General features: G+C 39.0%; 1 protein-coding gene across 2 annotated transcripts in view; it reads right to left on the reverse strand.

Moving 5' to 3' along the window:
- The window catches only part of CHD1 (chromodomain helicase DNA binding protein 1), an 81,296-nt gene extending 67,328 nt beyond the window's left edge, over positions 1 to 13,968 (reverse strand). Inside the window, exons 1-2 of one of the 2 annotated variants that reach the window (XM_007436521.3) lie at positions 13,456 to 13,968; positions 11,361 to 11,557 (exon numbers count right to left, since the gene is read on the reverse strand). In XM_007436521.3, the coding sequence (XP_007436583.2) occupies positions 11,361 to 11,413 (53 nt within the window). In that variant the 5' untranslated portion in view covers positions 11,414 to 11,557; positions 13,456 to 13,968. The remainder of the gene's footprint in view (positions 1 to 11,360; positions 11,558 to 13,455) is intronic. The other variant, XM_088130290.1, reaches the window with a different exon arrangement.
- Positions 13,969 to 17,474: the final 3,506 nt, after the last annotated feature.

The raw sequence follows: 17,474 nt of genomic DNA on the forward strand, positions 1-17,474 counted from the left end.
GTGGAATCATCCCATTTAGACAGGAAATTCTGAAAACAGGAAATCTAGTGAGACTATGATCTGAAGAACATGTCTGCCAAAAGAAGCTTTAGACAAAACAAAAATGTTAAGCTTGCAGTTCATGATAATGAAGGAACAGGACCAGATAGCCATTCTATACATACGCCCACTGGGTAGCTGGTATCAAAGGCAGAGGTTTTGCACACCTGGTCAATAGACTATGATTCTTTCTGCAAAAAGCAAGAACAATGCACACTTGGATCCATGTAAAATTGCCACCTAAATCTCATGTCTTAATGTAGTCCACTGAAAGCATACATATTTTTTAAAAAAACCAAAACTCTACATTGCACAGTTCATGCCAGACAGATTCTGAGTGATCTGCCAACATGCCTATGCCGTGCTTATACCTTTCTTCTTCCAAAGCACTGGAATACGTACATTCATTCTTGTCACCAGTTGAATAAAAAATTAATATTTGCAACGAACATAGCAAACAGCTAGAAAACTATAGACTCTTCTGAATGACCATTTCCAAAATGGTCCTAACAAAGGTTATGTCTACCAAAAATACTATCTCCTATGAAAAAAAGTTTAAGAGATACAATTTGCAAAGATTCAAATGGAGCGTATAACATAGCTTTCAGAATAATCCAAGTGTCCCATATAGAAAACTAGGCTAAAAAAAACAACTCTACTTCTGAGAAACTTGATGCATGGATAAGAAATCAGTGGTGGCCTGACTCAGATTTTAGAACAGATGGAAGAGTATATCTTTGTAGCATATTAGATCTTAAGCTTGCATTCAAACCAGAAATACAGGAAAGTCAGAACTTATGACACAGATGCCTAAATTAGGAAAAGCCCTTTCCTCTTAATTCTACCTGCAGAAGGCTCTGCAGGGTTGATTTCACAGATGCAAATATTAGATACTTTTCTAGACATAAGAATGGTAGAAACTGAGTTCTGATCACAAACTGATTCAGAGGGGATAACTTGTGGCCTAAGGGTTAGATGTGGCTAATCACATTTGTGACTCTTAGAGCTCACTCTGACATTATGGCTGAAAACCAACTTTTGTGTGGGAAGTCCACAAAAACTGCAATGTAAAGACTGAAGATAGATGTATCACAGTTAAAAATGGATAATTTTCCCAAATCCAAAATATGTGCCATGGCCCTATTTACCCTGTGGCCCTCAGGACTCCAAAAAAGGTTAAACACAATCCTCGGCCACAAAAAGCTTGCTTACTGCTTACCAAGTTGAATGCAGTGGCCTCATTCAACTTCCACACATACAGCTAAAATCAACTTGATCTGGATGACTGAAGGTTCCTTAAAGCAAGGGATCTGGAGACCGAGGAAAGGAACATGCAGAATTAACAGATAATTCAACTATGTTTTAAAACCAGAACTTCCTTGGCCAATTTACTGCTGTTAAGGTTAACTTTGCCTGCATTAGGCATAGGTCTATGGACAGCAAGGGGAAAATCATAAATAAGACCTCAGAAAGGTGATCCCTAACATTTACTGTATCAGTATAATCAGATTCCTCCACAGCGCAAGGTGGGAGATGGAAACAAATCTATAAGCCTGCTGGACCAGTTTATTATCTAAGAGTCAAGCTCAATTGTCTCACAACTTGGTTTGTTGTTGAATTGAACATTTCTTTGCTACCAGAGAAAGAACATGTGACTCCACCACCAGATGATACTGGATGACTTCCTCAAAGAAGAATGAGAATTCACATCTCCCACATATAAACTCCTGTGACCATGTACATGAATACTAAGTCATGCTGCTGCTGAAAGAGGTGTTCAAATTTAAGAACTGTTCAACGGACTGGTCAAACTTCCAATAAATTGATACTGTGATCAAGTGAACACCAAATACCCCACACTACTTTACCTAAGTAATGGGTACCCCATCCATCCCCTTAGTCTGATATACAAATTGTAAGGTATCTGAAGAAATTCTATGGAAAGGGTGTTAGAATGCTGAGAAGCCATACCCAAGTCTCTAAGTATCTGTATAAACCTGCTCTTTCCCATACAAGAGTATGAGGTTAATCACTGCTGTTCTGAGATCCTGTAAATGAAGTTCCCTTGGTACAAGAGTGGATATATTGCTATTTAGACTGAGGTCCCCAACTGCTCTAGGAGACATGAAATGCCTTTGTTTTCTATGACCTAGGGATATAGTTGTAAGAGTGAAAGAAACAGGAGAGGACTTGGACCCTTGTTCTCTTGTTTGGTACAAAGTAAAATGTGTCTTGTTTTTGTCTTTCATCTCAGTAAGAATATCTGATGATTCTCAAAATAGATTTATGCCCTTTAAAAGACCTGATGATTTAGAACAGAGCCTGCATTCCATTTTTAAACCAGCTTTGCCTCCTGGTTGAGATACATAGGGACAAAGCCTTAGCTGAGAACTGGATACCATCCAGATTAATATACGCCGTATATAGAGCACCTTTTGTATATTTTAAAATTCCTTATCTGGTCTCTGACATAGCTTGTAGATTCCTGTTTTTTCTTCTTGGGCTACTGGGTCTTTTGGTTTGTTTAAGATGTTTTGGAGGGCTAAATGTCTCAGAAACTGCCAACAGACTATTACAACCATGTGGCATCTCTGTAGCACACAAACTAACCAAAGCCCTCCAAAACATCTTAAGCAAACCAAAAGACCCTGTAGCCCAAGAAGAAAAAACAGGAGTCATCTACAACATACAGTGTAAGGACTGTTAACAACCACTATGTAGGACAGACAGGCAGAAGGCTAGCAGAGCGCATCCATGAACACCAACTAGCAGTCAGAAGACACGATGAAAACTCCTTAATCTCACAATACATAGACAGACTTCACCATAGTTTCAACTGGGAAACTGTCAGCATCTTAGCCCAAGCTAAATCCGAAAATGCGAGGGAGTTCCTGGAAGCTTGGTATTCAGACAAGGCAGCCATCAACAAGCACAGAGATAAACAACATCTACAGACTATTCAAAAGAGACAATAAAAAGGAAAACAAAAGACCAGAACATCTCCTCACCAGCAATCATCATCCAGATAAGCAGAGATTAACACCAAGATTACCACCAGACATACAATCAAACAATAAACAATACCCGAGTCAAGAAACTACCAGAGGGGGAAAAATAAAACAAAACAAAAACCACATCCCCACTGACACTGGCAGGGCATGCCACTGTATATAAACAGAGAGCAAACCCCATTCCATTCTAGCACTGAAGATGTTACCTAGCCGGGTAATGAAACGTTTGCAAGAAAACAACCAAGCTCAGAGAACCCCAAGGACTCCACATATCAACATAAGCATAACATAAACCATTCATGTTAACTAACACTCTAAGTACCAATGCTGTCACTGGAGTGTCACTCAGTTTTTTTTAAAAATAAATTCAGAATGGACTATGCAAAGGTGTAATGCTTATTTGTATAACCCAGCTATGGTGTTGGCCCCTTGAGAAATCCAGAGGTCAGAACATAATTAAAAATCTCAAATAAAAGGCTATCAGGGAAATCAGAAGCCACAGGAAATATCTTAGATACTTAAAGATCCAACTGAGGGACTGCAGAAGCCATCAAACTGAGTGGTTTGGCCTTCAAGGTTATGCAGATTTTTTAAAAAATCAAGATTGGAAAAACTGCTTTTTGAAGAAGCTTAGCAGAATCTCACGACCAGCTAAAGTAATTTTCCTCAGGAGATTAAGAAGTTGGAGGATGTGCCTTCACTGCCTATGGTGGGTTTCCATATATTCCACAATGGAATAGTTGCAATGTACAGTTCTGTTCCTGCACAGAAGGAATCAAGCGGTAATTGTTCTACAGTTGGCTATATAATTATAAAAATAATAAATACTGTAAGATAGATCCAACAACTAAGTGAACTATAATGGTAATCAATAATTCCACCAAATCTCAAGTTCAACATTATCAACAATTCAATGATGCAATGATTGAAAACAAAACTATTATTACTGTAATGTTTTTATACAGACAGACAGCATGACCACACTTGGAATAATATGTATAATTCTTGTAGTTAAATTGCAGAAAGAATACTGTAGAACTAGAATATTTACATAAAAAAACATATCAATGCAACCAATGAAAATGAGCTGTGCTACCCAATGGTTATCTTGCTACCCCGAAAGATAACAATATTACGGTTAGTAATATTTACTGCTCACTTCAGAAATATTCTTAGGTTTTTTAATATTAACAAGTAACTTGACATGAGAATATTTTACTTCAAAAGTATGTAATTCAATGCCAATTAATTATTAGTAGGTTTTCCCAGGATTAGTAATTTTCAAAACTATCATATAATCATCAAGAAAAAAAAATCAATTTTTACTTTTTACATATTACACACCTATATTACTCACTTTCAGAGTATACACAATATTACAGAAAGAGCAGGGGGGGAAATGAAATAGTAAGCAGAAGAAATTAAAAGACAAAGAGATATAAGAAAAGGAAACCTAGTTTATACAACACCATTCACTGTATCTCTATATATCTTTCTTTCCTTCCAAAGCACCTTAGACAAACATTCACTCTACATACTAGCCAGTAACTTTCCACCAGTATTTACACATTTTAAAATATCACCATCAATTCTCTCATTTTAAATTAACATTCTATCAAGGTATACTTGTTTTAATTTTTTACTATTTACAAATAACATTGTGATCATTCACTCCATACTCCTTGTCAAACACAACAAGCAACCAAGAAGTTGGTTCCGGGATGGGTAGGGCATTGGACTAGATGACCTCCACTTTCCTATGATATCACACAACTCCTTGCTGAACACTGAGCCATTTGCTAAGATGTCATTTATTCTCATGCATGCTTTACTTCCATCATATACTGTTACTTAATAATTTATTTCAACTTGATATGTGTTTTCCATATTTTAAACCTATTCAATTTATCATACAGGTAGTCCTCGCTTAACAACCATTCATTCAGCAACTGTTCAAAGTTACGATGGCACTGAAAAAGGAGACTTATCACTGGTCCTCAAAATTCTAGCCACCACAGCACCCCCCAGTCATATGATCATGATCTGGGTGCTTGGCAACAGACTCGCACTTATGACAGTTGCAGCATTCCGCAGTCACGTGATCGTCTTTTGCGACCTTTCCTGCCACCTTCCCACAAGCAAAGTCAATGGGGAAGCCAGCAGGGAAGATCACAAGTTGCTCCAGTAGGTCACTCACACCTTCCCCCCCCCCGGCAGCAGCCACCCCTGGCCCCACCGCATGGGATACTCGCACACCCTCCCCCACCCAGCAACAGCCACCCCAGGCCCTGCCACCTCACACCACACCTTACCTGCCTGCTGGCCTGCTTGCAAGCCACCTGGGACTTGCTTCATGACCTGTGATCCTCACTTAACAGCAGCAATGGGGAGTGCCAGGTTTACTGTTGCTAAGCGATGCAGTCATATGACATCATGCTTTATGACCACATCCCTTAGCGACAAAAATTCCAGTCCCAATTACCATAGTTAACCAAGGACTACCTGTATAATAAATGTGCAATAAACTTTTTTCTTATATTCATACATTTCTTAATGTCCTGTTACAGAGCAAAAATCTGGTCTGAATATCCTTTAAAGACATGCTGCACTTTTCAAATTCCATTTGCTTCCTCTCATGCTCTCTTGATCAGAATTTTGCCAAACACCTTCCTGAACACTCTTAAACTAATCTCCCTGTAGCTTCTGCATTCACTCGTTTTTTTTTTTCTTTGTATAAAATGAACAATAATGGCATTCTTCCCATGATGAGGCACGGATGTAGCCTTCACACCTTAAAACTAGTTTCAAAGCATTGTGTAAGTCAGCCAGAAGTCATCATGTTTTAATATTTTTTCAGTGACACTACCTCCACCTAGCTTACCATATTTCAATATTCTCACTGATTTCATAACTTCATTTTCAAACACTTTTTTCTTGGACACTAATTCCACTGCTGAATATATCACTATCATTCCCATACAAATCTTTCAAATACTCCGTCCACCAATACCTCAATGAAGTTTCATCCTAAACGATTTCATCACTTTTATCTTTAATTCCATTCGCTCTACTGCAAACTCCTTGTCTAGCCCTCTCCACTGATTTCACATCTCTTCATTTAATCATTCCCTCTTTGACTATATTATTATACACACAATATTTTTCTTCTGCTATTTTTGCAGCAATCACTCTTATTTTTTTCCTCATCCACAACCTCTTTCAGTTCATCATTCCCCAAGCATCCTTCTCATATTTTCATTTAACATAACACCACCCACTTCTATGGAACTTTATAACACAATTATTTAACTGTTTTCCAAACATTTTCCTCCTCCTCATTCCTTATACTGATTTTCCATTAATTCTGTTGGGAGATTAATTTTCTAGTACTTTTTCATGTGACAGTCAAGTATGCATTCTTGCAGTGGTTTTATTCTCAGATTATACTCTATCATTTATTTCCTTTCCTTCTATGGCCATTCCCCCCCCTCATCCACTCAAATACTAAATATTCTATTCTGCATTCAGAACCTCACAATACCTTTTATCCTTCAGTAATTCTCTTAATTTTTTCACCCTTAAAAAGTCAGATTAATCATGCTTTTAAATTCATTCCTTAGATTACATCTGTGGCATACTGGCCAAAATGGCCAAAACAAAACTGGACCAATATTGTGTCCTTACTGTTAGCAGAAAATGCTGTGTGGCATGGATACAACTAAGACTGCTAACCATGTCTACTTTTTATCTTCCCCAAAACAAAATATTTAAGGATCTGATGACCATAGCATATGGAAAACTGCAGTTTGGAATATAATGATCTGATAAAAAGCATGAATTAATGAATAAATTGAATGAATAAATAAAATAAAAGAAAGAAGTTGTATGCTTGTGAAACTAAGAAAATGGAGAAAGATGAAACATAAAGGAAAGCAATCTGATAAGATCTACAAAATTAAGAATACCAACAAGTTGAAATTTCTAGAGCAGAAAAGCAGAGCAGCTCAATCAAATGGACATTAAATAAGCTCATCAGAAACAATTTATTAGTTTCAAGATAAGTAATATACTACGTTAATCCATTAAGATGAATTATTGTTCTTAGTTTTAAATCTATTTCTTACTGAATGATTTTTCAATAATCCTCATTACAGAATTTACATTTGTCCAATTATTCCAAATTAAGGATTCTGATGTGCCACACAGTACCTCTGTGACCTGATTTAATTATTGTGGGCCTGAAATTTACCTTTGATGTCTAGCATTATTATTTTGGTTGAAAATAACTAAAGCTGCATCATGCTAATAAAGAGTGTTCAATGCAAAAAAAGTTGAAAAACAGTGAACAAACTCCAACCAGTTTAATCAGCTTCAGGTGAAAATAGTAAATTTTAAAGAACTTTTGAAACTTAAAAAGGTCACTAATAATTTGGATTATAAACAATGATACAGACAGAAAAAGCTACTTAGTAAAATATATTAAAGTATTCTAAAACAACTAGTTATTAATTTTTTATCCCACCTATTTATTTATTTAGGGTCAACTCAAGGCTGCAAACATACCTAATACTCCAGCCTATTTTCCCCACAACAAAAACCATGTTGTTGGGTTAGGCTGAGAGAGTGTGACTGGCCCAAATTCACCCAGCCTAAGGGAGGCATAAAACTGATAGCCTCCTGGTTTCTAGGTAAGCATCTAAACCACTACACCAAACTGGCTCTTAGTTACTTAATTCCAGGATATATGAACAGGATTAAACATACTTTTAAAGAAAGTATATCTTGTTTAATATTTAATCAGTAATTAATTAATAAATCAATTAATCAGTAATTGATCTTACTGATAAATCAGTTAAATGCTGTAGTTTTCTCTTCATTGGGATGAAACAACATTCTGCTGGAAATCTGTTAGATGCACAAATCAATAGCAACTTTTTGCATGAAATGATAAAGAATCCATAAATTAGGATGCCAGAGTGAACTCTAACATGACAACTAGCACTACTGTACAAATCTGTATCAAATGCTAGTGTTCAAAGATTATTACATACATGTTATACTTCACATCAACCCTAGATTAATGTTCCCCAAACTGGGCATCCTCTAAACTATACAGATTTCAACTCCCAAAGTTTCCTAGCCAGTGTGGCCAATGCTGAAATCTGCACATCTGAACCCCACCAGTTTGGGAAGGTTTTACCAGCTTGTTGATACTGTTCTTACTTTTCACATGGGCACTGAGAAAACAGTGGCATACTTCCATGACAAACATGATGGGCAGCTATATAAATGGAAGGAAGGAAGGAAGGAAGGAAGGAAGGAAGGAAGGAAGGAAGGAAGGAAGGAAGGAAGGAAGGAAGGAAGGAAGGAAGGAAGGAAGGAAGGAAGGAAGGAAGGAAGCAAGCAAGCAAGCAAGCAAGCAAGCAAGCAAGCAAGCAAGCAGGCAGGCAAGCAGGCAGGCAAGCAGGCAAGCAGGCAAGCAGGCATAAAAATGTGGATGAGCAACAGTCAAGCTTAATTTTACTTTGCTCTTCACAATTACTTTGTCACAGCTTCCCTTCCCTTTGTGCCTGCTCCTTCTCCCCTTCAGTTCTTGCTCCACTTGCAGCCACATTTAACAGAGAGCAAACCCCAACCCATTTTAGCATGGAAGATGTTACCTAGCCGGGTAATGAAACGTTTCCAAGAAAAGAACCAAGCTCAGAGAACCCCAAGGACTCCACAGTTCAACCCTGAGCTACACATATTCACTTCTACTGGTAACACTTAATTCAGATATATAGAACATTATAAACAATAAAGATGTATTGACTAAAATTTCAAAAATCTCTTCATGTTGTTTCCTATTAATCTAGAGTTAAAATTATGATACAGCAAAACCTTGATTTAAAGACATAACTGGAGGAGGAAGTGTTCATTATTCACAAATGCCTGCAAATTCAGAGAATTGATCTCCAGCAGTGATTTGCATTATTATAATGATGCCATTGCACTAATAATGTAATTTGGACCAATTTACATTATTTGTGTAACGACATCATTACACAAATGAAGTTAATCAGCATAAAAATTGGTCTGTTCTATATGAAGTCCAATATATCATGGTCTGCTAAATCAAGGATTCACAGTATTTTCAACATGCAGGACCTATTCAGAATTATATGGCACATGTACTCATGTTTATGAATTATCTTGTCAAATACACACCTGCAAGACTATACCCTTTAACTAGCTTTATCAAAAATGTAGCACCTAATATGTCCTTTATCTATAACCTCAAGTCCATTTAAGCAATTTTATTGCCCTTCTTGCTCCTCAAAAGAATTCATATTGACAATTAAGTGATTTCTAATAATATATCTGAAAGTTCTTAATCATTACAGATTATCAATTCTACTGCCACATCTCATGATATATGGCACTTAAAGCCTCCAGAAGAACAAGACTGAGAAGGGAGAAGGCAGCATTAACCCCCTCCCTACCACAATTATGACATAGCTGTCTATGTTTGAACAGCTAAGGATCAAGTCACAATTGCTCTTGGAACTGTTTGAAACAAAATACATGTCTTTTTTACAGTAAAATACAGTAAAAAAAAAAAAGAGTTGGGGGAGATGGGCAGCATACAAATTTAATAATAAATATAAATAATTAAATATTTTCAAAAACAATATATAATATATATTGTGATTTAGTTAATTTTTGATTGCAAGATGCATACAGTTAATACCCACAAAATTTATGAATGACCGAAGTGACCAACAAATAACTTATTCAAACAATATCATCTACAATTGCATGATGTTCCAATACTTAGAAGATTTTAGAGTAAGATTTAAAAAATTCAAAGAGCATGTTTAAAAATTACCTATAAAAGCTAAATATAACATTCAGATACAAACATATGTTATTTCCACTGTATAGCTGACAACAGTGGGTGAAAAGTGTGTCTTTCATCCCCCCACCCACAAATATTCAGAACAAATAGATGAGCAACCAACATAAAGCTGGATTATAGTAAACTACTTATATCTAGCTTGTAATAACTCTGCTCAAAGCATCCCATATCACTGACTACCACAAAGGTTAGTAAAACTGTGTGAAGTACACAGGACAATCTTATGCACATTTAATGAGTACTAAATCCTAACAGCTGGGTTCATACACTGTACTAAGTCAAAATTTCCTTAACCATGGATTATTGAATAAGCTACAAATGACCGTGTTCACAAATTAGGTCTAGACTTTAACTTCGTTTAAAAACTACAATGGTTGGGTTCATATATGTTAGGTTAAAAACCAAGCATGTTTGTTTTAGGATCATATATAAACACAACTGAGTTAAAACTGGATTCATCATCCAGTCTGAACTGGATTCAGACGTGAGGGTATAAAACAATAGTCTAAATTTGACTTTTGCCCAAGACCAGTTAATCTACATACATAAACTGCTCTCAATTTATTACACAATATTTCATACTTATAACTGTACTTGTGAAAACAATGTATGTACAATATTAGTAAAGAAGTTTCCTTGAAACAATCTTTATTCTTAGGGTAACTGCTCAGATACATCTTTATAATTTTTGAAATGTTTGCAATAAAATCATTAGAAAAGGTAGGACATGTATTTAAAATAGGCTCTTAGCAATCCTATAGAAATTATTCAGCAGTTAACCCCCTGAATTCAATGGGCTTTCTTCCTAGGTAAGTATATATAGAACTGCAGTTTCAATGTATATTTCTTTTTTTCATTTTTCTAACACACGCACTAATGCGTTTTCAACATATTTGTTAACTTCTTACTATCTGTTTAAAGTATGAAAAATATGATAGTATTAAGATTTCTTCTTATATATAGTGTCCAGGCCCCTGTTCAGAGCTGAAAGCAACTTTAGCATTCAACTACTACTTACTCCATGTACATTTGGGAGCAGTACAATTTGTTTTCATTCTTAGGATTAAAACATATACATTACTGAAATGTTACTGAAACAGAAAATGCTGTCAGAAACAAAGAATGTGACATAGATACAAATTTATCAGGTAGGACCAAAAATGTCTCCCATATTGATTATTTAGCTTGTATAACCAGATGTGTACATAATTTTGTATGTACTTGGACAAACAGCCTATCTGGACTATGTATACAGGGGATGTAAAGACACTCTTATTAGTAATTTCAAATAGTTATACCAGCATTAAGCTATTCATATTCTAAGCTTGAAATCCCAAAATAACAATGTAATTTTTCAAAGCTTATTTACAGAAAAATATCAAGATTACATCAAAAGCAAATCAAGTGTGTACCTTGATTCTCCGCTAGTGTTCCTTGTGCTTTCTTCATCACTGTGCCCATTCATTGTAAATATTCACCAAGATAAAAATATAAATAAAAGTTCTCCCAGTGTGTAACCAGGATATAAAATGTCTACTTAGAAAGCTCTCTTCCTTGTACTTCAGATATTTCACTGTATTCAGCAGTTCATGATTCTTGCATATATTACCTTTAAAAAACAAAGAATTATTTGAAATATTTACATAATCAACTTTGTAGGTATTATTATAGTAGCATTATCTGTTTATTTAACAAACCGAATGTGGATACCCTCCTATTCTATAATAGTCCTATGAGGTTATTTATATAAAGAGACAGGACTGGCTCAATGTCCTCAACAATTTTCAGAAATAGGTTTTTAATCCATTAATCCCCACACAACCCAATCCCAGGATGACAAAAAATTCATGTTCACACAACACAATTAACTGTATTTTGCTCAACTCATTTTCTGGGTTCCCACAATATTATGAACACAGGTTGAGTTATACAAAATTCTTAGCTAGTTTTTGATTCACCGTGTCCTACAATCACAAGCTGTATGTCAAAAAATAACTACCTCACTAATTTTTATAAAAACCTACAAAGGTACTATCAATATTGTTTAGAGACAGACCAACTTGTTTTGAAAGTCTAATTCTGGGGGAGATGGGCGGCATATAATGTTAATAATAAAATAAAAACAAATAATAAATTCTATAGCACTTCTATAGTACCTGAAAATCAGACTTGATTCAAGTAACTATGACACAGGAAAAAGAACAATGTACTCTTTTTTCTTATAGCACTTTCTAGAAAATATAGCTACAGTCCTAAACAAATTTACCAGGGCACACATGCTGTTGAACATGACAAAACCTATATACACAGAATTGTGTTATAACCCCTACACACACATACCATTTATTTCATAAATTGGCACTCAAATGAATATAGAGTAAGAAAAAAAGTCAAACTTTTTAACCCATGCATACATAAGAGATGTAGCAATTTAGTCAGTCTCAAGATTACAGGAAGCATGCATATATATTATGATTTATGTGGCATTAGCCTGTTTGTAATGCTACAGTAAGGCCTACTTTTATTAAAAGTTCCAAACCCACGAGCAACTACAGCTGCTGAACGAGAGACTGGGCACCTCTTTGGAACCGATGCAAACTAACACCAAAGACCATCAACCGCACGCATCAGTCAGCTGAGTTTCGTGCGGGGTTCTCTCCCGCGCTCTTTTCTTTTTAGGAAATCCAGGCAAAGGCGGGGCCACTGTTCAGAGCAGCAGGAAGGCAGCGCATAGAAACCCTCACCGCCAGCCTGTCAGCCAATGAGGAGCGGGCCTCGTGGATTTAGTGGGTGCCAAAACAAATGGGCTTTCTCCCCTCCCTCCGGTTCCCCCGTAGCGTCATGGGTGTCTCTCACGACTCCTCACGCGGCGCCTTTTTTACTATTACCGCCACCGGGATTTTTTTTCCCCCCTCTCAAAGCTGGCCGCGGCCCGCCCGCCCGCCGTTCCCTCGCCCGCTTGCGAAAGCCTCTTCGCCTCTCTCACTACCGCCTCTCCGCAGCCGCTGCCTGGTAAACAAAGGGAGATGGCGGGGGAAGCAGAAAAAGGAGGACCCAAGGCCAGGGCAGCAGCGTGGTCGCTTCGTCCGAGCCGCTGTGGGAGGGAGCGACAAGGCGAGCGCCGGGGGATGGCCGGGCAACCCCGCGGCTCCACATCTGGCGGGGGCTAATAACAGTAACAATTTTCCGCCCAGCTCTGGCCCCCTGCCGGCCCCTCCCCGAAAGCTCACCTGAAGGCCGGCCTTTTCCCGAAAGCACGGCCGGGCCCTGTCCCTCTTCCTCTCTCTCGCCTATTCCAGGCCAAAGGCCCTGCCGCATCTCCCAGCTCACTCAGGCCGGAGCCTCACTGCCACCCTCCCTCCCTTTTCCTTTCTCCTCCCTTCCCTTTCCCCATCTCGGCCTGCTCGAGGCGCGAAGGCAGGCTGCAAGTCGGGCTCCGATCTTCCCTGCCTGCCGGTCAGCCCAACGCTGACCAGCCTCCCGCTTCCTCCGGTGGGCCGCCCTTACCTGAGCGTCGCCAGGCCTGTCTGGGCCTCTGGAAGAACAGCGTGGCGAACAAGCCGCGGAGAGCGCTGCAGCCGTGCCTTAAAAGGGCTGAGGCGGCGGAGAAAGAGGCGCTCCGGGGCCGGCCTGGATCTCCTCACCCTCTCCCTGCCTCTCCCGGCCCTCTCGCTTGGTCTGCCCCCAAAAGACGGGGGAGGGAGCGCAGCTCCTTCGGAAAGGGAGGCGGGGGAGGGGAGGAAGGAACGGGTTAAAAAAAAAGCCTGAGGTAAGCAGGCGTGCGTCGCCGTTGCTTTAAGTCCTCCCGGCCGCCGCCGCCATCACGCTGCCGCCGTAGCAGTTCAGCGCAGCCTCCTCCCCCTCCCTCATCCGATGGAAACCCCGGGCGTGATGTCAGCCCTGGGACAGAGCGGGAAGGGGAGGGAGGAGTCAGCGCAGAAAGGAAGTTGGAGGGGAGGCTCGCGCGCACCGGGCTTGGAAGCCGAGGTGGGGAGGGCGGAGTGCGCGCTTGCTTGCAAGGCTTAGCCTTTCGGTCGCCACAAAGGGTCCGCTCTCACGTGGGAGGGATTGCGGTTGGGATGGTTCCTTCCCCAATTCGGCACGCTCGTAACTGGATTCACTTTCTGTTGGGCTCCGAATCCCGCTGGCAAAATTTCTCTCTGTTCTTCCGGGTTCGCTAATCTTTAGTCGAAGAATTCTGTTGAAATCGATGGGATTGCTGGTGCACTGAATATTTTGCTTGGGTAAATGGAGACGTATGAGCCGTGTCCGTAGGGGGAAAAGACTTTAAGATTAAACATTAAGATGAAGATTGATTAAAATCTTGGGTTTTTTTCCGCGGGGGGGGGGGTGAAGTATACATTAGATATGTGGATATTTCTAGTATATATGGCCAAATAAAAGTCGGGGTAGATATGAGGGTGAGGAGAGGGGGGGCAGAGATAAAAGAATTTATGTTTTGATATCTGAATGACACTTTGACTTAATTTGTGATTTGTATTTTCTTGGCCAGTAAATAAAAACTCTCTTCACTTTTCTAGATGGAAGTCTATATATAGTGGTTTTCATTGCTTTAAAATTCGTCCATTCAAAAAACTTGTCAAGAAGCTAAGTAATAGATTATGTAAAATTATACAGTTGGCGGCTATTTCATGGAAGCTATGCTTTATACGTGGAAAATATTGGGAAATGCTGCTCTTGGTTGAGAATGTACACTCCAATTCCAGGATTGTAAAAAAAGAATTTACACCCATGCTATGCACCTAACACACATTTCTGATTCACAAGTTAAATTTGAAGCCATTTCCTGATTTCCTTCTTTGCTCCTCTAATGTATTGTATATTTCCTTATTCTTCTGATACAGATAAGGTCACTTAAGTATGTTAACAGTTTCTCCTGTTTAATCAAAATAGAGGAGAAAAGAATAAATAAATATAGTCTCAAATCTATCCCAATATCTTCCATTTATTCCTACCTACATTTTTGGCTGTACATTAATTCTTGTACATTCATTCACCATATCCAGTCCCAAAGCATACGTTTATTAGTAGCTTACAAGGCAGTTTCAACTATTTCCAATTATATTTGAGCACTGCAATTTCTTGAGAGTTCTGAATATAAAACTTCTACCATAAATCTCAACATTCCTACATTCCTTTCCCACCTCTCAACTACTCAAAAGGATTTAGATTTCAAAGAATATTTAAGAAGAAACATGAGTATTCAGTCTGTTTATATTTGAACATTAAGCCTTAAGGACTTTATTCCTATTGCAAATCAAAATAGGTTTGCTAGACTCACAAGGAGTCATATTCTTTTAGAAAAATATTACATTGTCCCAGGTGCAAATTATGTGTTTTGGCTAATGAAAAAGGTGACAAGTTTGTTACATAAAAGACTACGTAGAAAATAAGTCTCCATTTATTGCTGAGGGAAAAATAATTATGTCAAAAGGGTGCATAAAAGCATTTTTGTGGCCAAAGAGGTGTAGATTATACATGTGCCTTTTCAGAATTGGTTATTTAAAGGCTGAGTCAAACCAGCTACATGAAGCTGTCAGCAGAAGTAGAGGTTTGTCTAGAGGATTATTTAGAGATGGTGTTTGTGCATTGTCCTATGCTAAGCTGTGTTATAATGTTGGTTGTTTGATTTTACTATAGAAGATTGTGTGAACACAGTTGTGGTTCACTAAATTAATCATGATTAAACAAACTAAACCAAAGAATACTCCCGCATATCAGCTATAAAATTCTGGGCCAAACTGCTGGCCTTCAAGAGTGCAATTATTGAAATGCATGATAAACCATTGGGAAAAAATTTTGGTATTTCTATGGCTAGGTTACAGCATGATGTTAGAATGAAGTGTTTTGCCATTTAGACTCTATGGGGATAAGCTACTGAGCCCATATAAAAGATGCTGGTTCTATCCAAGCCATTGCAGAGCCAATATACTTAAGGTCTAAGGATATTAAGCACTTTGGAAATTAATCTCAAGAAGATAATAGTTAGAATTTGATTTCTAGAAAAAAAACATCAAGAGGCTGGACATGTTTGGTTCAGGATGACTTGTTGCTAGCTGCTAACTGCATTGGAAAAGTGAAGCAGCATCATTCTACTTTGCAAAGTGCTGTAATTTGTATTGTCGAAGGCTTTCACGGCCGGCATACGATGGCTGGTGTGGGTCTTCCGGGCTGTGTGGCCATGTTCTGGAAGTTTTGTTTCCTAACGTTTCACCAGCACCTGTGACCAGCATCTTCAGAGTGCAGGAGCACAGACAGGAGCAGTTCTCTCTGTGCCCAGGATGATGTGACCCTGTTGTGGGTATTTATAGAGATCTGGGGGGAGAGGGGGAGTGGGGGGGTTGGGTTATTGAGTGGCTGCTTGTTTTGGTGTCAGAATATGTGTGTATCATCCTGGGGATTAGGCAGGTTTTTTTGTCTTCTATTGAATTGTTAACGAGGGGCTGCTGGGGGTGATTAGCAAGTTCATTGTGTGAACTGTTCACATGTCCTGGTGGTTGAGCTGAGTTTGTTGACCTTTTGCAGGCTGTATTTTTCAGGATTGGTAGCCAAGTTTTGTTGATTTTTAGACTCTCCTCTTTTTTATTGAAACTGTGCTGGTGTTTGTGAATCTCAATGGCTTCCCGGTATAGCCTGGTATAGTGGCTGTTGGTGTTGTCCAGTATCTCTGTGTTTTCAAATAGGATTTTGTGTCCAGTGTGCTTGAGAGCATGTTCAGCTACTGCAGATTTTTCTGGTTGCTGTAGTCTGCAGTGCCTTTCGTGTTCTTTTATCCTGGTATGGATGCTGCGTTTTGTGGTCCCGATGTATACTTGCCCGCAACTGCATGATATGCGGTATACTCCTGCGGCGGTGAGGGGATCCCTTTTGTCTTTTGCTGATTTAAAATCCCCTCACCGCCGCAGGAGTATACCGCATATCATGCAGTTGCGGGCAAGTATACATCGGGACCACAAAACGCAGCATCCATACCAGGATAAAAGAACACGAAAGGCACTGCAGACTACAGCAACCAGAAAAATCTGCAGTAGCTGAACATGCTCTCAAGCACACTGGACACAAAATCCTATTTGAAAACACAGAGATACTGGACAACACCAACAGCCACTATACCAGGCTATACCGGGAAGCCATTGAGATTCACAAACACCAGCACAGTTTCAATAAAAAAGAGGAGAGTCTAAAAATCAACAAAACTTGGCTACCAATCCTGAAAAATACAGCCTGCAAAAGGTCAACAAACTCAGCTCAACCACCAGGACATGTGAACAGTTCACACAATGAACTTGCTAATCACCCCCAGCAGCCCCTCGTTAACAATTCAATAGAAGACAAAAAAACCTGCCTAATCCCCAGGATGATACACACATATTCTGACACCAAAACAAGCAGCCACTCAATAACCCAACCCCCCCACTCCCCCTCTCCCCCCCCCCAGATCTCTATAAATACCCACAACAGGGTCACATCATCCTGGGCACAGAGAGAACTGCTCCTGTCTGTGC

The sequence above is a fragment of the Python bivittatus genome, unplaced genomic scaffold (assembly GCF_059951505.1).
Source record: "Python bivittatus isolate LINGU-HERP-01145 unplaced genomic scaffold, Pbiv_v1 ctg000850_np1212, whole genome shotgun sequence".
NCBI classification, from domain to species: domain Eukaryota; kingdom Metazoa; phylum Chordata; class Lepidosauria; order Squamata; family Pythonidae; genus Python; species Python bivittatus.